The sequence below is a fragment of the Blennius ocellaris genome (genome assembly GCF_963422515.1).
Source record: "Blennius ocellaris genome assembly, chromosome: 20".
Lineage (NCBI taxonomy): Eukaryota > Metazoa > Chordata > Actinopteri > Blenniiformes > Blenniidae > Blennius > Blennius ocellaris.
In genome coordinates, this window is record NC_137669.1 from 16,827,089 (window position 1) to 16,854,819 (window position 27,731).

The window sequence follows — 27,731 nt, forward strand, 5'->3', positions numbered from 1 at the left end:
AGCAGGAAATGTGTTGCAAGCATCAGGGCTGCTTTATTATTGAACACATTCATCCACAGTGTGCAGGCAGGCGTTTGTAACGATATGCATCAGTCCTGCAGGTGCGTCGCTGCCATACAGATCCCATCTATAATACTTGCACTGATATTGGATGAAGAATTAGTTTTTCCAACCTCATGTTCAGTTTGTCTTCGGCACAATGAGCTGCCAGTGGCCCCTTTGGCCCGGAGCCCTGGCAGTCTGCCCTCTGCAGATCCCGACTGCAGCTCTCTGACAAGGACACTCCTACACCTGCAAGAGAAGATGACAAGAAATACAATACAGCCAATAGGCTCTCTGCCCCAGCCAGAGACGAATGCCTTAGCTATAAATCCATGTTGCAGGGTTGATAAGTTAATTGCCTGTACTGCTATCTCGTCACCAGTGTCTAATATAAAAGAGGCCTCTGTGAGAGTTATTTTACAACAAATGGGTATTGTCTTGGAGAGTGAGGCAGGCCGGACGGCGACAGTGGGCTAGTAAATGAGGGGTTGAAGGAGCTGCAGTGTGCATCACTACTGCATGAAAGCAATCTCAAATATCTTTTTACATGTGGATTTTGAGCTGTTTCGTGTTTGCAGATAAAAAAAATAATAATAATAATTTTAAACGGGGCTGTTTATTTTATAGCATGTCAGATCTGCATGAGGCTGTGGCGTTAATGACCGAGCGTGAGCTTATGACTTTTCACTTCTCTGCAGTGTTGAATGCTTTGATAACTGTGATGTGGTCACAAGACCCTAGCCTTAAGCTAGCATGCTTACACACGTTGTTAAAAAGAAAAATAAGATATCTACATAGCAGATGTTTCTCAGTGGGGTCCTCAAAAAGGAAGACATTGTAGATTTACAATTTGAAGCTTTTTTTTTTAATTCATATATGAGCACAAGCAAGAAAATTGGAGGTTCATGCAATAGAGTTACATGCCAAGGAACACGTTAACACACATCACTGAATGTTTCAAGAAAAACAAGCTGCATTATTTACCATTTTGCAGCTGTTGGATGTGCAGGGTGAATGAATGAGTACAGAGGAGCACAGTCCCTGTGAGGATGCTCTCCTCTGGGTTTGGAGTACGACCAAGGTGGTCTTGGCTTTGCCACAGTTAGTCATGGATGCTGTTTCATTTTTTTTATAGCGTGGTTCTCTCCCTCAGTGTTTGCACAGCTCACCACAGACTCCCAAAACCACCACCCACCCTCCCTGCAGAGAAACAGGAATATTTAAACCCTCAAATGGAGAGAATTAATCTATCAATGCAGATGGAAGAGAAGCATTCCAACCAATTCTCATCTCAATAAACAACCATTTTAATTGGCAATAAACAGTCTTAAATACAAAGAGAGAACCCTCACTTAAGTTTAACTTTAACTAACACTTTTCTTCATCAAGTTACATAAGCAAGAATTCTCTCCTCAAAGTCCAAATGATTTATTACAATGATTTATTATCGAATCTCAAATGTCATGAAGACTTTATCAATCCTTTTAGTTAGTCATTTTTATTTGTTAATGTGTTTTCAAAGGTTTTAAATACTATTATGTGAGCATTTCTTGGGTAGGTGAAGATAACAGACTATTACAATTACTGAAACCAGTCAAATATACCACCAATGCATACGAATACAACTCACATGAAAGCATTTCTACAAATACAAAATTGCAGGTAAAGTGAGGCAGAAACCATGCAAAACCATAGCGTGATTCAGTATTACAGCCACAAATCCATTAATCACGGGAATCACATTACAGCATTGTTATGCATATTTGGCCATTGAGTGGCCCATCTATCTCTCCCATTAACCGTAATCACTTTAATACATGCAAAGCACCAATTCTAAACATACATGTAACTACAATGATTAATCATGCACGTGCAACAGCAGCTTCAGAACTCATCTTGATGGCTCACAAGGACGTAAACAATTACACTGTTTGCCTTGCACACCATTGTAATGCTCTGTGACTTGTCGTTGATTCATTATTCATACTTAGGGCATTATTATTCCATTGTATGCGGTGCAAAATGGGATCATTAGCGCTTGAATATGAGAATGTGAAAAATTGATATATTTGGGGAAAATGGCGGCGGATATTGTAGGTAAGAAACCCCAAACAATCCTGACTATTAGCAGATAAAGACTAGTAATTTTCCCAGAAGTAATTAGGATTAGCATAATTTGAGGGTGAATGCATGAATGATGCATAGTTGATTGATATGTCGATACAGACACTGTAATGAGTCCCTTATCTCTACTTTCCACTGAAGACTTTTGTGTGCAGCCAAACTCGAGGTGGCGTCTCCTACAGTCTTATACCTCCTTAAGGAGGCTGTGTTAAGCATCACTATGCCTCACGCGAACACACTCATACAAGCAGAGTTTCTAAGGAGCGTAGAGGCATCGGTAGCATCGCACTATCATGTACTAACTGATTGAAGATGGTTCTTTTATCTTGACAGGCTCCCAGTTAGAGCCAGACCAGGAAATATGATATGGCAGCTCATGTTCTCTTTATTCCTCTCAGAGAGACGGCGTGTGCACGCACGCCAACACCGAGTGTGCATCTGCCCACGTGCACGCGGATGTATAGGTGTCATCCTCGCAGTGAGCCGAAGTAGATATATGTGTCCTTCAGCAAGCCGGTGCGTACGTGTGCATATTAGCGTGCAGCTGCACAGCATTATCAGCAGTCTCGCATGTAGTCAGTCACTTTGAGCTGCTTTTAAGTGACAGCTATCGATTGGGTGTTTGTGTTTGCGCAGAGGCTTCAAAGCAACACCTTGCCCTCTGCATCCCGCTCGAGATTGTAACTCTCGAGTGCCCGCATTGAATACAGTAACAGTACAGCCTGTACTTGGCTGCAGAAACTCGGTCTTCAAGCAACATCTGCGCGCCTCTGTGTGTAGGTGTGTGTTTGTGTGCGTCGCCTAGTGAGTGGAATGTGATGCCTTAAATCGAGTGTAGCATTCTCTCTTGACCCCGCTGCCTTTTCACAACTTAATCGACATTTCCTTCCGCTCACTGGCTCACCATGGATCATGTTAGTGTGCAGTTAATGCATCCACAAACACAGCAAGACACTCCACATGGTAATTCTGTCCGTACTTTATACGATGTGCCTATGTGAGTATACAGCTAGTTATTATTGAAACACATTTTTATGGAGACGTTTTTTTTTTCATCTCTTGAAAATTATGGGATTTTTTTCCTTTTTTTTTTCAGTGTACATCTTTAACGAGTTGCTCTTTGCTTTGAGTTACTGTAAAACTGCCAATTTCTTCTGAGTGACAATAATGTGGGCGTCTTTCCTTATCATTTGTCTGCTCTCAAAGTGTGAGGTGGTCCAGACACTTAAGGCTCAGGGATGTTTTTTACCCAGCAGAAATCGTTTCCCATATTTATTTTTTTCTGAGAAGAAGCCCCATTAAATATTATTACTGGAAATGTTGTAGGTTTGAAGGAGATTAATTAAAAACATAAAATATGCTTCAAAAAACAATTAGCATAACAAAAGTCGCTTACTGTGCGTGAAGATTTGTCAGATACTTTAAAAGCCTAAGAGTGTAAAGGCTTTTATTGCATGTGCATCTCATCTTCCCACACTCTGACAACCAGTGTCTTAAATGAATGCATCAATCAGCAACACAGACTGAGACTTCGCAGCACTCACCACATTTTATAGAAATAGATTTAATGTTGTATTATGTGGCTGTCATCAGTTTATTGTAGTTAGGAACAAAGTTAGCGAATAAATTTTTTTTAAAAAAAACCACAGCCTGAGAAATATCGAAGAATTCACAGTGAGTAACATTGAGAAATGTCCTTTGTAAAAGTAGTGAAAACCTTCACAGATCGAATTGCTTATCTGGTATGATCAATATATCTCTAATTGGCGATGGTTAGAGTCACACGAAAGGTGGTGACATTTGCACCAATAAACCTCCTGTTATCATTTCCCTCCTTGTAGATCAATACCAACTGTTTTTTTGTGCCTGACTCTGTGTTTTTAAACCAGCATATCTTATGACTTTCACAAGTACTTTCACACAAAATGTAAATTTTCTGCAGAGCAGTGAGCCAGATTTCTTTTCTTTTGGAACATGGACAGTTCTTGTAAGCTTTCACACTGAGAATAAATGCAGAAAACAAAGATATTCTGCAGCATGAGCAGCAGTGTCAGGGCTGGAGATGATTGGTGTTTCTGCCTCCTCAGATGCACCGCTCACGTCCCAGAAAGGGTCACAAACGGTCCTACAAATAACTTGATTATTGTCTGCTGGATCGCCTTTTCTCTGTCTCTCCATTGTAAACTGGCTGAACTCAAAGTTTTGGGAGGAACAGGCTTTGTTATAAGTTATAAGTTTGACATTTGCCTGTATTTGCTATCGATATGAATAGCTGTTGCACGGAGTATTCAGAAAATGCGTGTGGTAATAAAAGATTATAGTGTAAATCATGTTATGCAGTGTTAGAACTCAAACAGGTGGCTGGAGTGGAGGAAGCAGAGCAAAATGGATTAAGGATAAGATTTGAGGGACAGCTCATGTTGGGCAGTTTAGTGGGGAAATGAGAGCGAGACAAGGTTGAGATGGTCCTGTCATGTCTCTGGGAGAGATTATAGCTTTGTAAGAAAAAGGACGCTGAGAATCGAGTTGCCAGAAAAGAGGAGGTCCATCCATTATAATGTTTAAATAAATGCTTGGAACACATGTTTATGAAAACGCGCGCGGCTACTGACGAACTCCACTTGATGGAGTAGGCGGCATCTGTAATTCTCCTTCTACAAAGTGTGAGCCGGAGCTAAAAGGTGTGAAGCCTGAAATGAGGTTGTCATGCCTGCAGTTATTACAGCTAAACTTTAAGCTCCTTCTTAAATTTTAATGCAGTTTAATAATTATATATTTTGAATGCATAAACCTCTTTTTACTTCTGTTTAAACAGAGGACAGCTTAAGCCAATGTGACTCACTTCAATTGAAGGTCTTTAGTATTCAAGCAGATATGTTCACACATACATCTACATTAAGAGTTAGACTCTGTGAAAAAAAAAAAAACCTCCAGAGGCATTCTGCCTGATGAAAGTGCAAATAGAGCCTTAAAATGCCCCCATATCTCTCAATTATTATTCTCTTTTCAACAAAACAAGCCTTAAACAGTTTTACCCCATGGCTGCAGATCAAACATCCCACATTACAGAATCATTATGCGTATATCAGCTACAATAACTGCTCGGGGAAAAGTAAACGATCTGTTACTGCTGGAGGCTCACCACATGTCAATTCTGTCTTCTGGAGTGCGTTCGTTTGACCCGGAATAACCCGCTTTCTTTAGCCGGCCTTCTTTTTCCTGCACACCTTGCTCTCCTTTTCTCCACCTTCCTCTGACTCCTTCGTTCTGAATATAGGTCAGCTTTCTCTAAAATCCTCCACCTGCTAAAAGTTTGATAAGTGCACTCCAGGTGGCAGTGGGATGAATATTAAATTTGTAATTGGGGCTTCAAAGTATCTACCATTGAAATATTGTGATGGTTAAATAGAACCAGCTATCATTCAGGGGTTTTCCCTGGCATTTTGTGTGGTTTTCTAATATGATCTAAAAAGCAAGTATGAAAACCAAGCTTTTGTGCATTGAAACCAGTATAAAGACTATGGATGATTTGTGATGATCGGAGCAATAAAACAATTTTTTCAAGATTGTGTCAAAACACTGTTTGAGGAAAATCACAAAATCTCAGAGGGGAACGTTTCTTCAGAAACGAGGCTTACACTGGTCATTTTTACAAGCAGTAAGTGATACATTTTAGTGTGTGTCACATGATTTTGTCTTCAGGGCAACTCGGTAGGATTCTCAATAAAAAAAGGTGAAAGAGAATGTGGAAGCATCTGTATTGGGCCGGACAGCGGGATGAAGACTTAGGAGATAGTCGGCTCATATTTCAACTGTTTCATTTCGTTTCAGCCACTGGGGGGGCCTGTTGGTAGAGTGAGTCATCTCTCAATTGTGAGGTTGCAGGTTCGATTCGATATCTGTCCACATATCGAAATGTCCTTGAACATAACACTGAACCCCAAACTGCTCCCACAGGAAGGACTGAGCGCCTCGCATGGCAGCCGCCTCAGTTTGTGTTTGAATGTGATTAACAATGTAAAGCGCTTTGGGGATTGCGCAAGCGCTTGAAAAGTGCAATATAAGTGAAATGTGTTTACCATTATTTAACCAGAATCATCAGTGTCAGTCTAAACCTATCACTTTATCAAAGAATGTATCTTAATGATTACTTAATGACGATAATATGTATCTAATGCTAGCTTCTAACATGTTGACACATGTAGAACTGGACAGTGTAATCAATAGATTGTCTGTTTTCTACAACGGAGCATTACTTGAACAGGGATTTTGAAGTCTTTGGTACTAAAGATGAATATTGCCTGAACCTACATCACACCCGAGACGTTCGCTGCTTTAAACAAGAGAATCTCTGGTGGTCCGTAGAGCCAGTAGCTGTCAAAAAGAAAGAAAAAAACATTGTTTTTAAACAAGGCTTCATAATAGCAAATACAATCATGTTATTGCTGTTGTTGTTTATTCTAGTTCTTTTTGGCTTACGGTGTTGGCCAGCATGCTCACCTCACAGTGACAGTATCCACTGGTTTGAGTCTTGGTTTGGGGGCTTATTCCTGTGTGGAGTCTGCATGTTTTTTCATTCTCTCCAACTTTAAAATGTATTATCCTCTTAAAGTCTAAAGACTATTAGGAGAATCGATGTGTGAATGTGAATGACTGTCTGTCTCTCTGTGTTTGCCATGTGAAGGAGTGACCTGTCCAGGAAGTGCTCTGTTTGCGTCTCTTGTCAGTCAGGATTGCCTCCAGCACCCAATGACCCTACCCTGGATAAAGTGATATAGAAAGCTGGTCGATGAATAGAAGGGCTTATTTGGGACAAAGTGATATCGGAGCCTTTACCAGATACTGCAAAAAAAATGTTTAAATCCACAGCGCAACAGGGACAAGGGATTTTTGGCTGTTGAAGATGATGGCTGCTTGTTTACGCCATAATAGAAACAGTAAAGGAGAAAATGTCTTTTTTGTGTAACGGTGTTTATAGACCTGCATATATCTGTTACCTTCCATAGACTTGTATTATACTATCTGTATCGTACTGTATGTCAAATCATATTAAAGCTGTAGAAGTTTTTGGTGGTTGGACACTTCTGAGAAATACCCCATTGTTGGTGGTTTATGGTCTCATGAAAACTGTTTTCCTCATGCTCCAGTAACAGGAAACCATTTCGGCTAGTGCCAGTTTAACCGCCGCCAGTAATCATTTCATCTCTATTGGATTTGGTAGGTGGCAGGAAATTGATCACAAATCCCCGCTAAAAATAATCCAAAGTGTCTGTTTGTGTGGCTGTCACTGAAAAGCACCAATTCATCTGTCCATCCATCCATCTTCCACGTCTGCCAAGCCAGGATTTGAGGGCCTGGATCCGATCCCGATCCCAGGCAGGGTACCCCCCCTCCGTCACGGGGCAAACGCAGAGAGAGACAGACAATCATACTCAAACCCTGCAGACTGAGATTTCTGTCAAGTTTAACATCCATCTCTTTGGGTTGTGGGAGGAAGTTTAAAATGTCCACACACGAGTACAGCAAACTTAAGACAAAGCATGAGAGGAAACATTCAGTTCATTCAAATGTCCGTTTTCTACTAATAAAGGTTTTCTTTAAATAATTAATATATATTTTTTAATGCAACAAAATGGCTTGGGGCATTATTAGATTTTGCTGTTTGAAAAAAAAAAAAAATGTCCTGAATAGCACTTTCCATTTAAGGAATAGATCCACTTTCTGTAACTATTGCCTGTAGTTGATTCTGGACATTTCACTCTGGCTCTTCATATTTCCACAATTAAAGAGCCTCCCCTCCCAGGCTCACTCTAACGGCTGGCCATTAATCAGTCCTTGCGCTCGATTTCTCTTCTGCCACAGGTTATGATTTTCACATTACTCCGCACTACTTTGCTGCCATCCGACGGGAAAATGACCCCAACCTTTACCCAGCCCCTCCTCCGCCACACACACGCGCACACACACACACACACACACACACACACACACACACACACACACACACACACACACACACACACACACACACACACACACACACACACACACACACACACACACACACACACCTCTCGAAATGACTCAGAAAGTGAGACATTCGCTGTTTGTAGAAAGCCAACCTGTACACAGGCTCGGTGTGAAAGCGAGGTGTTACAGTACGCGTTGGCGCGTGCGCTGGAACATGTGTGAGTATTGGACCCTCAGTAAGTTGAAGGGGTAACTGCCAGCCCCCCCCCCCCCCCTTCCACCCGTCTCACAGCCATTATCCTTTTCTAATTACACTTTCCTTCTGAAACAGTGGATCAGAGGGCACCATTGACTGCTTTTAATCCGTCACCAAATTTTAATTAACACAGACGTGACCCCCGTCTCCGATACATCCCGGAGAACGTCGGGATCACAATAACTCATAAATCACAGCCAGAGATTTCATTCCCCTCGCTTTCCTCCGCTGATGAATTTTCTGATGGGGGCTGGTGCTTGTTAATGTCAGGAAAAATATGAGAAAGGGGAGGTGAGAGAGACGGAGGGAAAGTGTGTGAAGACAGCAGGAAGATGAACAGAACGGCTAAATTGTGAGAAATAGTGTGTCTTTATTTGTATGTAAGAGAGATGGAGTTGGAGAGCAAGAGAGAAATGGCAGCAGCTCTGGTACGCTGTCAACCTTTGAGAGATTTGTTACCGCGGAGAGGATTATGGAGGCTGTGAAATGGGGTTGTGTTAATATGCCCGGTGTTGAGGAACGTGACGTGGGCCAGCCAGCCTCACCGGCTCCAGAAATCAAAAGGCTGAACAAGTCGACAGCGACGTTCAGAAGAATCTGTTCGCGCATATATATATGTGTGGACGTGTGTAATGTTCTTTCATCAGTGATTTAAAGCACATTCTGATCACATTAATTACTTCTCATTTGTTGGAATTAATGTGATTGGTGTCCTTATATCACAAACTATCATAGACAGTGATGTGATGTCCGTGTGTGTGGGTGGAGGTATGGTGGAGGTGGAGGTGGGCAGGGTGCCGGCGTTTGTTATTACTAAATCGCTCATCCATGCAACTAATTAAGATGCATAGCATCCCCCTATGAACGTCAGTGTCGCTAATTATCAAACAATGTAGTGCTCACCAGATATGAGAACTGGCAGCCTCTGTAGTCATGTTACCAACCTATTACTGCTACAATTACCAAGTGCCTGTCATTCTCCTTGTTAGTCATCTGGCTTCATTTTTTCTTAAATAACATCTTCGTCTTTTTCCCCTCTCCCTCTCTCTCTTTCTCTCTTTCTCTCTCCCACTTGCCCTCTCTCCTTTCCTCTCTCCAGGCTATGGCTTTGTGGATTTTGACAGCCCAGCTGCAGCACAGAAGGCCGTTTCGTCTCTCAAAGCCACCGGGGTGCAGGCCCAAATGGCCAAGGTAAGGAGTGTTTTTAAACAAGTCATCGTCTCCACTGCACCGTGCATTAATATCGGCGCTCCGCCGTGCATTCAGCTCCCTCTGGAGATTGAGCATTATACATCTAACACACCTAATAGTTCTCGCTACAAACAGGTTTTGACCATAAACACATTTTTATAGTAAGTAATTTTCCACTGCGCTTCTCTATTAAATGACAAGCTTGCTCAGTCTAATATCTGAAGACTCTTGAATGTGGGCTGTTAACTGCATGCGTTATACGACGAATTGGGAGGCGACTGCGGCAGCGTGTCGGTCTGTTTTATCTTCGTGACGCTCTGTGGACGGCTTGTTCAAATGTGGGTCCCCAGTTTCAAGTCGTGACGTGGGCTTCTCGTTGCGTCTACTGTATGAGGAAGTGCATGTGGGTTCCATGACAGGAACCCTCCCTGGTCGAGCCGAGGTTTGACCAGCCGATGTGCTGCAGCTTTATTAGACTACTAAAGTGAAAGCAGATGAGATGAGCCATTTCAGGAGAACAAAGGAGGGCCTGAGTGAGTTGTTCAGTGAAGTCGCGTTGATGGACAGTGACACTCATGAAGAGCTGTAGCGGAGAAGAAACCACATGGTGTCTGCTAATAATCGAATTCATCATCAAAACATAGAGTTTTGTGTCTCATCTTCGCATTGTGGCAAGATTGTTACCAGTTTTCAAAACAATCTAAGTTGCATCGTTTCCTCTTATAACTGACAATCACTCATGTCTAATGGGCGATAATTAACCGAGGAATTTTTGTTTTTCATTGTCAAACTGTTAAATTACTAAATCCGAAGATGAATGATTGAAATAAGTTTCATCTGATTTGGTTTCATTGGTCTTTAGTAGCGTTTGTGACTGTTCCTATTGTTAACCAGAGCATGAATATATACCATTGCCACAAACTATACTATATAGTAGCTGATCTGATCATTTAGTATCTAAACTTTTTTCACTTACAGTCAGATTTAATCATGTGAAGATAGCCACTGGCCCCTGAAAACATAATTTTAACAAATAAAAAATTGTATGTTAATATGTGATGATGCTTCTTCACTTTATTGTATTACATTCTAGTCATAGGTGAACAGTATAGGTGTGTTCTTGGTTATATTTCATTTGCAAAACAGAATATAATGAGAGGCAGAGAACAGCGGGTGTGTGGGCCATTAAAGTCTGACCTTGGGCTACGATTGTCACCAACGCCAAACTCTGGACTCTGGCACAGTTTTGTTTGTGATTAGTGATGATGAAATCCTCAATTTCCAGCTTTGTTGTGTTAAACCTTGGGATGGTCATTCCTCCTCGCTGTCCTCACACACACTGTTTTCTAAAAAGTCCTCCCTTGCAAACAGACTGACAATTTCAGCCCCCCACTGGGGTGTGATGTGCTTTCTGTGACCTTCAGCAAACAAACAGCAGCAGCTTCATCTTATCAGGGTGTATCATATCAGTGGTAATTACCTTAAGAGGTTGATAGAGAAATTAATTTGTCTTCTCATGCATCCAGATTTATTAATTACAAACACCTTCTCAACTGCTGAAATCTGTGTGTATTTGTTACTTTTAACGTATAACAGCCGCAAATGTTATCTCTCTATCTTTCCAACTCTCGAAGCATTTAAAAACATGTTATCTCTCGATCAAGTAACACTGTCACTTGAACTGTAAAGTCTTGATAACTGGAACAAATAAATTCAGTCACTATAAAACATGTTCTCTCTGACAACGTATAAGGCTTTAAATAACAACAATGTTACATGAACAGCAATTATGCTGCTTTTACCCTTTTATCCTACCTTTATAATACATGTCAGCTATACTGCATGTTGATGATCGAATGTCATGTCGTCTCCCAGAGTGGTTGAAAGCTCAGATAATGAAACAATGAAATACCAAAATGCTCATTTCAAACTTACTTTTTTATTTACGATTATTTTACAATTACAATTGCAATTCAATGTGTTTTAGCAAAAGAGACTGAAGTTTTATAATAGATTCTCACATATTTGATTGTGTGACCAAATAAATAGCGCTTCCAGTTTAGGAAAATCATTGATATTGTTTTCTGTGTGCTAACCCTCAGGGTCAGGCTCCCAATGATCACGCTGTCCTTTTTCTCATTTTTATCTTCTAAATTTTTCATGTCCCCGCTGACTGCACAGAGACTCACCATAGGCTAAAAGCACAGCAGGCCCCCCTCTCCCCGGACGTCTCTGACAGACATGCCCGCATCACTAAGCCCAGCTTTTCTTGTACCAGTCAAAGATTTGGTGGTAGCAGAATATCTAAACAGGTGGAGAAAATGTCAATAGCATTGAAGCAATAAATATGGTGATGACTATAAGGGTGCACCATGAGTGATTTTCACAGATGAGATGGCACGCGTTTGATCTGATCCAAAAAATGACGCCCCCTCCCTCCCTCCCCCCCCCTCTAAAGCCAAAGGAGGTCTGATGAGATGGAGAAATGCGATGGCAGGAGTGAAGATGACAGAATTGATGATAACGATGAAGGCGGCAATTATTTTGATCAAATGGGATGAGATCTGACAGGAGGAGATGATATTCTGCGTGGTGCTCAGGTGTGCCATTTCTCAAATGCGCCATTTGGCCGTTTCCTCTCCCCCACTAGTGTCCTTCTTCCAATATTTATAAGAGTGCAGGCTCTCAGAATACAGATAAAAAGCCCCGCTCTTTGTCCATCTCATTTTAAGACCACACTTTGCATCGCAACCTTTTTCCTCCGTCAATATTTTCATGAGTGGGGTCTTGTGTCCCAAAACAATAGAGCTGACCTTTTTAAGAATTTTGTGTGTGTGTGTATGTCTGTGTGTGCACACACACAGTCACAAAATAATTTTCTATTAGCATTTCTGTATATTAGTTTATTTTTGAATGCTCCCTTGTTCTGTTCACACAAATGGAAAGGCCAGCATTCTGTGCTGCGGCTCTCTGCTTTTATTACACTTGTGAGAGACATTAAGGAGTAGTTTGCTTTTATAGACTATTCGTGCATCTCTCTAATGTCTCTTTACCAGGTATCACAACCATCACTCTACCAGCTCCTCCTCCTCCTCCTCCACACCTCCACCCCCTCTCTTCCCTCTCTCTGACCCTTTTTTTTTTTTATTCCGCTTAATGCAGGGTTTTTTTCTCACCATCACTTATTCCTCAGCACACATTTATGACCACATTTATATTCATATGCACCATGTGTTGCCCCGCCAAACACCCAATAAGCGCAATTTATTTCCATCAATAATTAACAGCATGTTGTCTCTGTGTCGGCGTACCTGCCAAGGTGTCTCTGACACCCCCGCGTCCTGTCAGAGCGGAGCGGTATTCCCCCGGCGGGGCTGAATGAAAACGCAGGTGAGGATTGAGGAAGGTGTAAATCACAGAGACGACTCCTCACGCCACAAACAACCTCCGCAGTAAGAGTGATCAGCCGCTTCCTCGCACTCCCTCCGCTCCATTTTGTCACATATATATCTCTATCCACAACAAAGTAATAAACGAATAGCAAATCAGAGCCAGAGGCTTTGAGCTCATTAAATAAAACTGTCACGGTAATCAAGTTGCACCTTTTTTTTCCCTCTCCTCAATGCCATTAAAACGCTTTTATTAAGGTGGCGTATTTTAAACACAGCTGCAAAGAAAAGGCAAGAAACTGAGGGGGAAAGCGAAGCGTCATTCGGTTTCCTCTATTTCCACCAATGTAACAGCTTGCCGTCTCTCTCCTCTTACTCCCCTTGGAATTTGAAATACCAAAGCAGCAGAGATGAAACATTGCCTTCCTTTTGTCTCTCCCTCCCCTGGGGTTGGTGACAGCGAGAGGGAGGAGAGCAGCCATAATTAAGACACCTAAAGGACACTTCCCCTCTGCACCTCCCTTCCTGTCACTCACCTCTACACAAGTCACAGATAAGAACACTTAACATAGGTGTGTGTGTGTGTGTGTGTGTGTGTGTGTGTGTGTGTGTGTGTGTGTGTGTGTGTGTGTGTGTGTGTGTGTGTGTGTGTGTGTGTGTGTGTGTGTGTGTGTGTGTGTGTGTGTGTGTGTGTGTGTGTGTGTGTGTGTGTGTGCGCGCGTGCGCACACCTAATAAAATACACCTTTGGTTAGGAGTGCTTTTCTTCATGCACTCGCCTGGCCGTGTATATGTAGAGAAACCGATTTCGATTTTTGCCTGAGTTGACATTGTATAGATGATTTTTCACCTTGATGCAAAGAGAAGCGTGTGAAGATTGTTACCGCTCTCATGAACAAGAGCCAAGAGATGATTAGCCCGGCTTAACATAAACAGGCAAACAACTCGGCTCGATCTGAGGTCCATAAATACCTCTACGAATTAAGCTCAAGTAAATAAGTGGGAGACACTGTGTTTATTAGAAGCTGTGAAGTGTATTTTGAAAATGTACTAGTTTAATAGTAGGCAAGATAATTCCATCCAACTCGACCAGCCATCCCAGAACAAACACATGCAGACACAGACGACGACACACACTCACATTCATATCTATAGAATTAAACCAGGATACATAGGGGAAATAACAAAAAACAGGCACACAGAGAACAGGCGAACTCCACAGAGAAAGCTAAGGCCAACCTGGACTCAAACCAGAGAACTTCTCGTTAAGACGCAAGCACTAACCACTCCAGCACTGTGCAGTCCATGACGGAACATGGTGGCCATGAAAAGTATTTCACCTTCAAGTTTGAAGCCGCATTTTTATTTTATTCAGTCACCGTTTAAATTAACTTTTAAATTTGGGAATAATCTGGTCTCTTTAATCGACAATTGCAACAGGTGACACCTACAATCCAAGCCAATAACGAGCTATATTGTAGTCAGTGTTGGATTGGGGAACTATTTATTCCTGCCTTCTGCACACATGTGTGCTTGGACTGGACTACAAGCATATATTTGCCTCTCCGCACTACATGGACTCTATTCTCTGTGCCACTTTGCTCAGATGGCTTTCCAAACCGAGAGAACTGACACGTCGAGCAGACAGAATGATAACAGGTAAACGCAGCGTCTAGCTCCGTAGATGCAAACCTGTCAACCAGCCGCTCGCCTCACTCTCCGCAGGCTGCCATTTTCCCCTTGAGCCAATCAGACTGAATTATGGGAAGGGCGCCCTCGATTGTGGTGTCTGTGTCGGAGAGGTAATTCCGCCTGACAGCTGCTTGCTTTCAGACAACAGCCAGTCTTTATGGAAATCATCCCTCCCTATTCTCGCCGCAGTCGGCTTCTGCTGATAACAGCCCGCACCAAAACAAAGCTGTCCTTTTGCTTCTTTTATTTTTTTTTTTGTATTTTTTTCTCTCAGTTTTGGACAGTTAAGAATTAGCAAACCAACTCAAACCCCATATGGAGTCCAAAAATGAGCGCTCTACTTCTCTGTAGTAGTGACGAGTCCAAACTTTGGATTTGACCAGAAATCCTATGATACGTACAAAGATGCCTGGAGATTTGTGGTTACCCTTCAAACGGTTGGAAAGGTTCAATTTTCTTGACATATTGGATAAAAGTTTTTTCCCAGTATTAATAAATGAGGGTAAAAGTTTGAGGGGGAGCGATTATCCTCATTTACAAGGATTTTTTTGTTCACAGTGTTGGGTCGCTTCTCATGATTCACAGTTAATAAAACATGTTTTTTTCCACTTTATACGGGCCCTGTGTGCAGCTCCTTAGTTCACCCTCTGAGTAAAACAAGCTGCTTTAACTCTGTTCTTTCTTTGAAAGCCATTTTCTTTTGATTGGCCAGCACCTGGGAAGCATTTCTTTCAACAGTGCTGGGTCTGCCAACGGACAGCATCCAGTGCTTGTAGTTTTACATTATATATGTGACTGAAAACTCTAAAATTAGGATTTTTCTACTGCTATTACTTCAAAATATTTTTTGAAATGAACTGTCCTTCAGGTTGCTGGATGTCGCACTGAGCGGCGGTTGCATTTCCACAGATCCGCTGCCCCTTGTTTGAATAGCCAGTATTTATAGGGTTCACAGAAGCTACAGGCAGACAGGAAGGCGCTGCTTGCCCTTCATTTCACATTACAGTGGGGAAATTATGCTAAAAGCGTCATTAAAGTGCCTCCATGAAGTGAATCCCAAATGTTTATGATAACGTAGCGTGCCCACACTACCCCGTCAACCAGTAGTCACCGGTAAATGCCTCCGATGGTTTAACGACGTGAAGCGAACCAGTGTTCACTCCTCCTGCTCTCTCTCTCTGTCTGTCTCTCTCTCTCTCTGTCTGTCTCTCTCTCTCTCTTTCTTTTTCTTTCCTTCTATCATACATTTTCGCATCCACTTCCTTTCTCTTGCTCTGTCTCCTCTGCTTGTCTTTTCCTTTCTCTCTCTTGGGGAAGATTTCCTGTCAATATCACATTTATATTCATGTGAAAAGCACGTATCCCCCACTGGGTGGTCTGCAGTCAGTCAGCAGTCTTCTTATTATCCTTTAAAGGTGACTCCTCTGACGTCTTCGCTCCGCTGACACCCCGGACCCAGTGGTTTGGCTCAACACAGGGTGACCTCCCGGCAATAATCAAAGGGACGGCTGACAGTGCTGTTACAGTTCGTTGCTGACTGCAGCTTGCCCAGTGGAGCCCCCCCCCCCAAAAAAAAAATCTGGAGAAAATGTAGGGGGAGTTCAGTGTATTGTGTATACAAAAGGATAATTGGCCAGACTTTTGGGGATACAGGTGCTCACTCAGCAGCATCGCTCCCCTCCCCGTTCCATGTGCCCCACCTTGAATGCAATGCCATTTCCCCTCTGACTTCCACCTCACTGTTTATTCACAAAGCATATGGTGTCAGTGTGGTGATCAGCACTTTCCCTCTGAAGCTGCCATCAACTGGCGCGTCCGGATAATTATAGCCTCTCACAGCAGCTTATTTTCTCCCATATATTTTTTTTTTTTCCCAACCTCCCATCTAAAGCCGGCATGTAAGGATCTGATTGAGGCTTGTCAGGATCAAGGCGACGCAAGTACTTTCTTAGAGAGACGTGATGCTTAAGCAAGCACCTGTTGCTTTAATACTGTTCACCAAGGTGACGGGAAGACTTTCAGACACTTTTTTTTAACTCAATTAATGCTGTTTTTTGCACAAATAACCCTATGTCTCTTCTCTTCTGAACTTTATACATATACAATGAAGCACCTCAGCACCATTTTATATCTCCCCCACTTTAATGGAAATTCAAATCCGGGTTGCAGCAGGAAAGGCATCAATCTTAAAAACGAGTCGAGTCTACACTGCAAGTTGCAACGACTTGCCGTGTCGATCGCTGTAAAAGGGAGCCGCCCAATAGACCATCATCATGATCAAAAGGATTAGGTTTGCTTTATGATACTGCTGGTTTATAGTAGAGTCTGACAGTTTAAATGAGCTCGTGAACATTTTTTTTTTTTTACAATGTGATTTAAAGTCTTGCTTTATGAACTTAAATGACAGTGACATGAATAAAGGAAGATTGGTGATTCCCGCAGCTATATCTGCACTGCAGTGACATGATGTGACTCATTAAAGAGAATATACCACCACTTTCTAATGTGGCGTTTGTGGCTCAGTGCAACATCCTCTCCTCGCTGTTTGTCCTGCAGAAGTGATAGTTTTGAAGGGCAAAGCCAGTGAGAGTGAGATGGACCATCTGACAAGTACTGGCTCCCAAGCACCTCTGTTGGCTTCCTCTGTCTCTGCCGTCTAATTACGCTTCAATCATCCGCGGGAGCGCTGCGTGCGGTAAATTATTTCGCCGAGCAGTGGGGAGACGTGCCGAGCTGCGAGCATGAGAGAAAGTGAGATACAGAGACGCCGAGACTAAGTAGAAATCAGTGAAAGATGGGGAAGAAGAAGTAAAAAAGAAAAGATTAAAAGATTGCGAGGGGAAAAGAGGAATATAAGTGGATGACTAAAAATGGGGGACATTAAAAAACGAAAGAGCACTTGCTGGTGAGAGTGAGCTCTGCCACCCTTAATGTCACCTTCGACAGCCCATATAGCAGCAGACAGGCCAGCACTAATGAACAAAGTCACAGATTTATCAGACAGAGGGAGGTGAGGGAGAAAATGATACGTGAAGAGACGAAGGGGAGGGGCCTCCGAAGAATGACCAAGTATCGCCTCCTGTGATATTTGACAATTTGAATGGACTAAAACTCACATTTTCGCCTGCAACAATTAGCCATATGTTCACGCACTGAAGTATGACCTAATGACTAAAACTAATGCCTTTCGCGTGTTCACAAATTAGCTGGCAGTTTGTTTAAATGAGAGCATAAATGGTGTTAGAAACTCTCTTGAGTTGTGTGTAGCAAGTGTTGCTTTCGTGCAAGTGTCAACTGATACTCGTTTCCCCCCTCTGTGTGCAGTCAGACTCAAAGTCATTCCTGGGATGTTGTACTCGCCTCCTTTGCATGTTGAAACCGCAGCATCATACGTCCAAGAATACCAATCAGACCAAATGGGAGCTCGAGGGCTCATCATATCCATTCATGTATCAGATCCAGACTCCGCGCTCATTGGCTTGGTAGCCTTTAATGTTACTCGTGACTTTTGCCACCTGCCGACTTTAAACGGACTCTGCCGCAGTTCATTTACTCGACAGGTTAGCATTTTAATTTGAATGCTTATATTTTTTTCTGAGTTTACACCTTCTTTTTGCTCCTGTTGTGATGCAGCTAGGATTCAAATGAATGAGTTTTGTTTATTCATTGTGATGGGGCGAAGGCAGAGTACGCCACAGGAAGAACACACACACTTGGTCCATCACACTTACGGACGATTTAAAGCCACGCGTGCCTTGGATAAACATGCAAACCCACAGAGAAAGGCCCCTAAAGCCAACCTGAGTCTTGGATATTATCGCTGTGGGGGCGAGAGTACTGTGAACATAAAATACAGTTTAATTGCATTGAAACAACATTTTGCTCTATCTACCTTTTGGAATAATTTATAGCCACATTTTGGCCTCAACCTCACACAAAGCAATCACAGCGCTATCCATCATTTCCCTCCAGAACTCAGGCGCGCTCACACTTTGCTGTATATCCTGTTCGTAAATATGCCACACTGAAAAGAAAATGACAGCTTGTCTTCAAGACGGAGGGTGCTGTTTTGACTAATTAACTGTTTGTGTGGGACAAATTAGTTGTCTATTGAAAACGTGAAAAAAAGAGAGTCGAAAACAGATTCTGCCTGCTCCTGGAAATTATGACATGAACACTCCCATGTGCATGAAAGAACAGCAGGTCACTTTGGAGCCACAGCAGGATATGAAAGGCTATTTAACGCATTATTCTGCCAAAAAAATCATCCCAAAAGCTGTAAGCAGAACTTCCGCTCCTGATAATGTTTTGCCAAAACTCATTTCAGACGGTGTGTGATTGTTGAATCACTCAGATTTTACATCACTGACTTAAGACCAGGATTAATCTGGTCAGTTGTGCAATGCAGCAGGAAAGGTCCTGACCACGTCTGGATCACATGTGCACAATGAGGAGGATGACGCCACCTTAAAACACTTCCACGCCATACCGGATGCGATGCAGATTTCATGATTAATCATTTTTAAGCAGTCTGCAGCTTTTTGAAGTTAATGATTCACATTCCCTCCCATATCATGTTAGTGTTTCCAAAACAGAAATTCAGCGGAGTTTATAAAAGAATTGCAGTAATTCCGACTTGATCTTTCATCAACAAACCTGTTTTTATTGGTTTCTTTGTGAATGTGTAAGCTATTTGGTCTTGCTACTAAAATGAATCTAATTAAAGCAGTTTGGAGTAGTTGTATTTATGCATTTGTGAATACCACCCATTATCTTGCTAAATTGCTCTGAAATAGCCTTGTGCTTAAATTGCAGGCTTGAAAAAGAACATTGATGGCCTGAATCCTCAGTATGTTCAATGCTGCCATGCTTGCTTTGAAGCAAACATAAATATGGCTTCTTTTTTTTTTTCCCCCGGTTTGGTAATGGCCACAGTGTGCAGTTATTTGAATCTCTTTGATGTGGCAACTGTGCCAACCTGCTCGCTGTCTCTGCGAATTGATCTGGCTCAATTAGCACGGCCCGCAGAGACGGCGTTCAAAGGACTGGGCTTCAACACTCAACATTGACACACATAGACCAGGTGAAGCGCTTTGCATTCATTTACTCGGCTGGCCCGGAGAAGACAACCTGTGAATAGATGCGAAAATTGGAAAATCAATGGTGCAGCTTCAGTGTTGAGGGAAGCTTTTACCAAGAATGTGTGAGGCATTTTTAACCAATAGAAGCTCATTTCCCCACAGTAAGGTAGATCTAAATAGGATTTGGCTACATTTCTATTTCCTAAATGTATAATCACGGCCGCATGTGCATTCCACTGTGCTTCGTGTTTGTGTTTCCTGTATCCAAGTCCTCACTGCAGGCCCTCTCATCCTCACGCCTCTCTTCTCTGATTCAGCTGACCCACTTCAATTTGTCTTCATCAGTCATACCAATTAACTCAGGGATTAGATTCTTCAATGCCAGCCACCCCAGTCCTCCATGTATAGCACCAGCTCTGCATTGTCTATCTATCCCTTCATGCTTTTGCTATCCAATCCCAACCATGCTGGATATCTGGAAAAATGTAATCCTTCAAGAAACGTGTCTGTGGCAACCCTTAATCTCACCTTCAGTCGTAAGCACAAAGTTGCATTTTTTATTTGTTTGGTTTTTTTGGAGCTTCTTATCTGTTCCCACAAGTGAAACAAAGCATTATTTTGTAACTTACAATTATTAAACGGGGTGAAACCTCTTAGCACTAGCTCTTTCTTACACACAAACCTTTTTTTAAGAAACATCAGAATGTGCTGCGGTCGATGTTTTGCACTGAATTCAAAAGTGAGTATGAATGTATGACTCATAGGGGGTTTTACATGATCTCACAGATTTATAGGCTCCACAACATCACTGTGAATACACTACAAAATCAGTTGTCACAGTGATTTGTGATGATGTGAAATAATTGCATGCTCTGTGTGCAAAGACTGCAAGTTTTCATGAAAAAAAACAAAAACCGTTGAGTGTTGAATTGGTGCCTGAACTAAAGGAAACAAAGATGAAAAAAGTTTGAGATTATGCAAATCCATCAGTACTTACTAAATGTCCCCCAGTGAATATATTAAAACACAGGCTTTAAATTCATCTTTAATTTACCAGAAAATGTAATTTGATTAATGTTTTACGCCTACTGCAGCTCCACTAATCCGTACGCTAACTTTAAGCTCCTGCCTACATCCACTCACACACTTACTCATCATGCTTAGTCACCCTACATATTCACTGGTGGTTTGCAAAATAGTTAATTATTGCCTGTGTAAGTAATAATTTTCACTTTATTTGGTCAGATGTAACTGTGCTTCTCTTGTTTATAGACGAAACGGAAAACAGCCTCTTTGTATTTGTTTCCCAGAAATATTAAGTTGATCAATACACTTTTGTTTTACTGTTAGACGCCTTTTGATTCCCATAATTGTGAATCGTTGCATCTGTTGCGCACCCGCAGGCAACCTGCTCGTTTCCCTTCAGCCGTCAGCCACAACTTTTTTCATCTCGTGCTTCCTCCACTCTCTCTCCCTCTCCATTTAATGAATTCTATGGACATGTCATGTGAAATTACACTGACTGTTTCCATTTCCAGTGGCTTCAATCATATGTGAGAGGTCAGGAGTATGGAGGGAGCTGTGAGTCCAGGCAGAGCAGGCCAGGGCTGGAGTTGATGAACCAGCTCTTTGACACCGGCACAGTGGCTCATTCTGCTTAATGAGCAGGAGGAAGGCCATCTTAACAAGTCCCTTTTCATCTTTCTTATCTCACTTCCTCTGCTCCCATGACTCTTTGTATGTGGACATGCCGACTGGAGGCGATACTATAGACAATGGAGTTTTCCATCAATATGATGCACAGTTTTTGTTATTTTCTGTTTCCCCTCAAATGTTATTCACTGATATTTGTCACTCTACTCAAAAGTAATGGATGGTTGAAAACTCAAGGTCAGCGTCGTCCGTCAAAGCTCGGAGGGCCCTTGCCCTTATGACACCGGGCCTGGTGAGCATGCACATAGTTTAGACACACACACACACACACACACACAAACACACACAAACATACACACGCTGCAAATGTTACTCTGCAGAGGAAGAGCTTGCAGTGGGGTAGAGAAGCGGAGCTGGTACCTGAAGGGTTTTCTCAAGGGTGCGGAAGGATTTAGAAATGGTCAGCAGTTTGGAGGGAGAACTTAAGAGGAGAGGGGTATATGTGTTGCACTTGGTTGTTTCAGCCCCCCTCTGAGATGATTTCAGATCATTGCATCTCTTTTTACATCAAAAACAGCACATCAGCACATTCTTGAAGTCCAACTGTATTAAGTTTTATTTTGTTTGTTTTTCTTTCAGCGTGTGATTTTTTCTTTTTTTTAAAGAAGTTATGTTACCAAAGTTTTCACTGTTGCCAATGAGTTATGGTTGAAATGTCCGTGTTTAAAAAGTATCTACCATGCAAATACACATTTTTTTGCCTTTATTGAATGTCATATTAAACATTCACTGGTATCACTTTTTTAGTGTTTGCAAGTGTCAATATTTAGTCTGCATGCATTGTGATGTCTGATGTGCGACTCCATGCTGACTTGTTGTGTTGTCGCTCTCTCGTTGCCTCTCCTCTTATCTCCATTTGTCTTTGTTATGTCTCTCACTGTTTTCTGGTTCTCTCCGCTCCGCCCTTAAAAGGAGCGGTTCTGTCTCCTTCACTTACTGTAGGCGTGATGCCTGGCCTGAGTGCCGGTTTGTTGTGCTTTGCTTGTGACACTTTTTTTGGGGTTTTTTTTTTTTTTTTTTTTCTTATCGCTGTATAATTCGTGCCTTCTTGGTGTTGCTGCTGTGTTTTGTGTGTGAGGTGTATCTTGTGCCATCTCCGATATTATCTTCGCATTATCTCAGCACTGCTGTCCTGATGTTATCGTATGGCACAATCGAGGTGGTGACCTTTCTCTTTGATAGCATCTTAAAATGCTCGCTGAGATCATAGCAGCTCCTTTGAAGTTTTTCTGTCTGTTCTAAACTGTTAATCTGATTTTTAAGCATTTTTTTTTAGTGTTGAATGTCAAAATATTCCATTTTTGTTTGGGGTTTTCTTTTTGGAACTTGTTTTCTCTCTTTTGCCTCTCAAAAGCTTTATAGGGTTCTCCTGGAAGTGTACATTTTCACGTGCGTCAAACATGTGTAGCTCACAGCAGTATCTTTGTTTCTGTCAGCAACTGTGATTCGTGTGCTGCCATCGTTTGCGTTCGCCTGTGTTAACGCGGCTGCGAGTCTGTGTTGTTACATTTGACTCAGAGCATGAGGATGATTCACAGCAGATGGCTGCCGTCTACCCAAGGAGTATGACAGCTGAAGAAAGTTAAAACTGAGAATGGTAGACAAGCTAGAATCCGGAGGAAAACCAGGGATGTGATTACCATCAAACCATCCGCTCAGTAGAGGGAGCATCCATGCGCGTACCGCTCGCTGCTTGGTATGTGACATAGATACAAAATGTCTCCTGGGCTAATTTGCAGAGCGCAACACAGTCTTCATAGATTCATTCTGAAGTTAGCAGTCAAACAGAATCAACTCTTTTTGCCTCAATGTAGCAAAAATAAGACTGGAGACTCCCTTAAATGTGTACCCGAGGCTATTTGCACATCAGTTGATCTGCTAATGCCTCCTTTCCCTCCCTGTTGCCCTCGTGTGCGCTGGATCTTTTGAGAGTCAAGTTTACATCTTCCTCTGATGTCCGATACATTTTTCTTTTCAATCGGGTTCCTCATCAGAAAACTGGTTGGCCTCCTCAGCCTTCGCTAACCCTCATGAGAATGAATCAGAGCTTTGTACAACGCATGTTTTCAAAGCTGTGTTATAGTCAGCACCAATTGCAACTGCCAGCATATGGCACGGAGTCAGCATTCCTGCATTAGCCAGCTACGTACACCTCATATCTGTCAAAAAAAGGGAAAAACTCAGCCTGACAAGTTATCTGGAAGGAGGCACTGCTGTGGCCAGTAATGATCAATCAATAAAAGGTCTCTTTGTCAGATGAAGGTAATGTATGAGGATGATTTCATTCATTATATCTATCTATCAGGACTCACTGCCCCTTGATTTGATCCAAGTGTGCTCAGAAATAATCAGAGCAGGGACAGAGCAAGACATTGAACCAATTTACAAAAACAAAGGTAGGTGTCTTGACGATGAGGAATCAGATTAACACGCATAGATCTCTCCTGATACTGCGATGGCTTCATGCTGTATACCCAATAGTCTGAATCATTGTACATCTGTACATGTATAATTAAAATAGTAGATAACAGCAGGCAGATGTGAGAGAAAGACAACATACAATAAATGTAATGAGGAGCTGCAGAAAAGGCCAACCCTGGAGTTCAGGATGTTAACTAAAATCAGTTTTCAAAGCTTCACTATGATCAAAAAGACAGGGTATTTCAGCTTTATGTAACTATGTACTCTGAAAGACTAAAAACAGCCATTGTATTTCTGAAATGCACATATGAGATCAAGTTATTACAATTATCTGGTTATTCCCAGTTCAGCACATGTAAACAGGCTGATAATAAAGATCTTCAAAGGTTTGTCCTTCACTCAATTTATGCAAAGACTCACTTGCAAATGTAACATGTGTCATGTTTCATCTAAGTTAGATAGATACATTTTCAATGTTACAGGGTTTGTACATCTGTTCTTCATATAAGGAACATTTCCACTCTCTCTACACTTCAATGAACACTTTCTGCATTGTGGATTGTTTCACCACAACTGATTTCTTTTTTGTTTCATCTTTCTTTTCCTATCCAGTTGCTGTAAGGGCAAGTTTGCACCTCTGCCCTGAGTTTTACTCAAAACGTGTCGCTACCAGGGTTTGTACCTGTATATACCGCCCACTATTAATTGTTTGCAGGAATTCACAGATGCTGGGTGTTTGTGAACTAAGAATGAAGATGTAAATTACCCGCTGCCATCTGCAATAGTGTTAACCCCTGTGTGTTCTGACAATATAACACACAATAACTCATAAATAATGGATGAGTGAGCTAAAGTTTGTCTTTTGTCATTATTATTTAACTGCGTAATATATTGTTTCTTCAGGGAGGCCAATAAAGAACAAAAACATGGTTTATATGGCAGTTGATAGCAAAGCAGTAATTCTCCTGCTCTATTTTGATTTTATTTACCTTCTTTTATAGTACAGATGTAATACGAAGCAGCCTTTTAGCCATCAAAGTGAAGTTCTTAATCTAATTATAAAAATGAATTCCAGATACTGAATATTCATAATGAGTGCCTACTATCTACTAAAGCAGTGGATCTTTAGTGCCGTGCTGTCACAAGAGAGTTTAATGTTTTGGTTTAATGGTTTGAAAGGTTGCGTCTGACTTACAGTAGGACAACATGTTTTCCCTTAATAAATCAGCTTTGTGATCCCCATGGAAACGGTCACACCCAGCTTCAAAAGCTGACAGCCAGACTTCCTTGTTGCCTCAAGCGAGAGGGCAACGGGGAGGAGGAGGAAGGGGGGGGGGGGGGGGGGGGGTGGGGACAGGCAAGATGGGATCTGAAGAACCAGAGGGAAGTAGAGATGTGACTCCAATCAAATTATTGGCCAATCAAGTCATAACGTGAGTAATTCAAGGCTTACATCGACGGCCCTAATCTCATTGCCTGTGCATTAGTGGCTCAAAGGCGGGCTCTTAGTGAGCACGCTCAGTGGGGGGTCTTGGAGGAGAAGGTGCTTTGATGGGAGACAAGAGAGATGTGCTTTGGGTGGAGTGTGTGTTTGTGTCTGCAAGACGGGAGGAGGCAGACAAGGCGTTGGTTTGTCAAAACGCTGTGTGCTTCTCCACCTTTTTAGAGGAATCCTGTAAAACAGAGCGAAAGCCAAGTTAAGGCTAATGTGAGGTTTACATTGCCTCTCTGTTGCCATCTGCTTCGGTGCCATTGTCCAATGGCAACATCTTTCATTTGCCCAATTACAGAGGAGGATTATGATGTGTTTGTTTTCTGCCCATGGGCTCCCTGGCCACATTTGACTCATGTTTTAGGTACAAAAGTATCATCTCTCCCCTAATGAGTCCTGTCAGCAGAGCCTAGTTAAAGTTATTCTGTCATTTGTGCTTGTAATTGCATTTTTCAACACCTATAGCGTGTGTACAGAATATAATAACATTGCACATACATCCGATGCCACAACTCCATGTCAGCTACCGTTTGGGACTATCTGGACTGTGTTCCTCCATTATTCTGCCGGGCCAAACAAAACCTGATGTCGTTGGAGGAGGTGAAAGTGTCTCTCGAGGAGAGCCTACACCTGGAAAAACATGACAAAAGGTCCTCTGCGTTGAACGGAAGAGGTCCAACAAAGGACCAAACCCTCAGACAGAGCAGGGTTTCCGGCATCTGACACGGGTGTTGAGTGCTTAATAGTGCTCAGTTTCAGCATCACGGGGCCTCAGTGAGAGGAAGTAGGGGGAGAAAAAAAACAACTGCCTGGCATGTTTCCGGGCTCATTTGCATGTGGAGGGTTCCTGCATTAGTGACCCGCACAACCCCCCCCCCACCCCTTGCCTCCATATAGCGTGGATGTATGCACGCACATATACACTGCAACCTCCTCCTGCGTTTGGCGATCTGCATTGTCGAAACAGCTGCCAAGGGAACAGCTTGTCTCAGAAAGAGAGAGAGAGAGAGACAGAGAGAGTGCTGGAGAGAGGGAAGGTAATCAGTTTTTGGAAATATACTGCCTCTCCTACCCCTGCCAAGAGTTAGTTTGTGTTGTGGCTTTTTTCTGGGCCAGTTAGCCCTGGCACTGTGGCTCCAGCCACCCATCTCTCTCCCCCCCTCTCTCTCTCTCTCTCTCTCTGGTTAATTCAACAATGGGGGGTTTAGGTCATAAACTGACAAAAACAACAGCCAAACAGAATGTGGCTCTGAAGTGTGTGTCTTTCTCTGGGCATGTGCTCTGGGAGTGCTCTTTTTTTTTTTTTTTTTTTTTGCTCCTGACTTCAGCCATATGCTTATTTGTGGGTGACAGTCAGGCGTCCACATAAAAGGCTTATTGTTGTGATACCACAGCAAGTATCCATAAGTGAGCAATCACCCTTTTTTTAGAGTGCTGGCGATCTGCCGTCTCACAATATTGTGGCATGTGTCCCCGTTCTCCCACACACTTATTCTCAGGAACAAATCTGATTCCATCACAACTGACTGACTAAAGCCATTGTACCAATACGGCACCAGTTGAACAAATGTAACAGGCTTATGCACGGTGGATCTAGTTTTTTCCACGCGCCACGTGTCGTAGACCGAGGATGAATAAACAGGGGCGTCCTTCCCCTTCTCTAATAAACCTTGTCAGCTCAAGAGAAAGTGACAGGTTCAGCAGTGTTGCTGGTTAACACAACAACCTATGAATAACCTCATCTCGTAAAACATATGGCCCTTCCATCAAGCATGATACAAACAAGGCAGCCCATGTGAATTAGGGCGTCAATCAAAAAAGCGCCACTTTAATGTGGCTTTGGATATCAGCTTCTGTATTTTCTGAGGCATTGGATACTGAGCAATAATATTTCTGGATTTGTTAAAACGATTAAAAAACTGTGTGAATTGGTATTAGATAAAAAATTTTACAACCTGTTTTTGTTCCCAGAGAGTCAAATATGTGCTCTGTGCACATAGGCCTATCGTGTATCGCCTATAAAAGAAGAAAAAAAAAGCAATGCAGCTGATACATATATATCACTATTGGGACATTTTCCCAGACTCGAGTCTGAAAGCCAGCTAAACATATTTGACTGAATAATCTGAGAACCAGTGCTCACCGGCGCAGCATCAATTAAGATGAAGTGAAGGGTCGATTAGTCTCCGAAAGGAAGGGGAGAGGTAAATGAACTCGGTGCCTTCTCCGGCTGCATGTACGAGCCGGTGACGTTGCAGGCACAGTGGCGAGTGAGCTGTTTACATTCGAGTGAGGATGTATACAAGTGTCTCCTGTCATACTTTTAATCATTCTGGAAGCTTTGGAGACGCTGCACAGCGG

At 42.3% G+C, this 27,731-nt stretch overlaps 1 protein-coding gene across 3 annotated transcripts in view; it reads left to right on the forward strand.

Moving 5' to 3' along the window:
* LOC308144829 (RNA-binding motif, single-stranded-interacting protein 3) overlaps positions 1 to 27,731 on the forward strand; it is a gene marked incomplete at its 3' end in the record, with an annotated part of 293,608 nt that overhangs the window by 153,316 nt on the left and 112,561 nt on the right. For all 3 annotated transcript variants that reach the window (XM_080516066.1, XM_080516068.1, XM_080516067.1), the window contains one exon: positions 9,492 to 9,583. In XM_080516066.1, the coding sequence (XP_080372192.1) occupies positions 9,492 to 9,583 (92 nt within the window). The remainder of the gene's footprint in view (positions 1 to 9,491; positions 9,584 to 27,731) is intronic.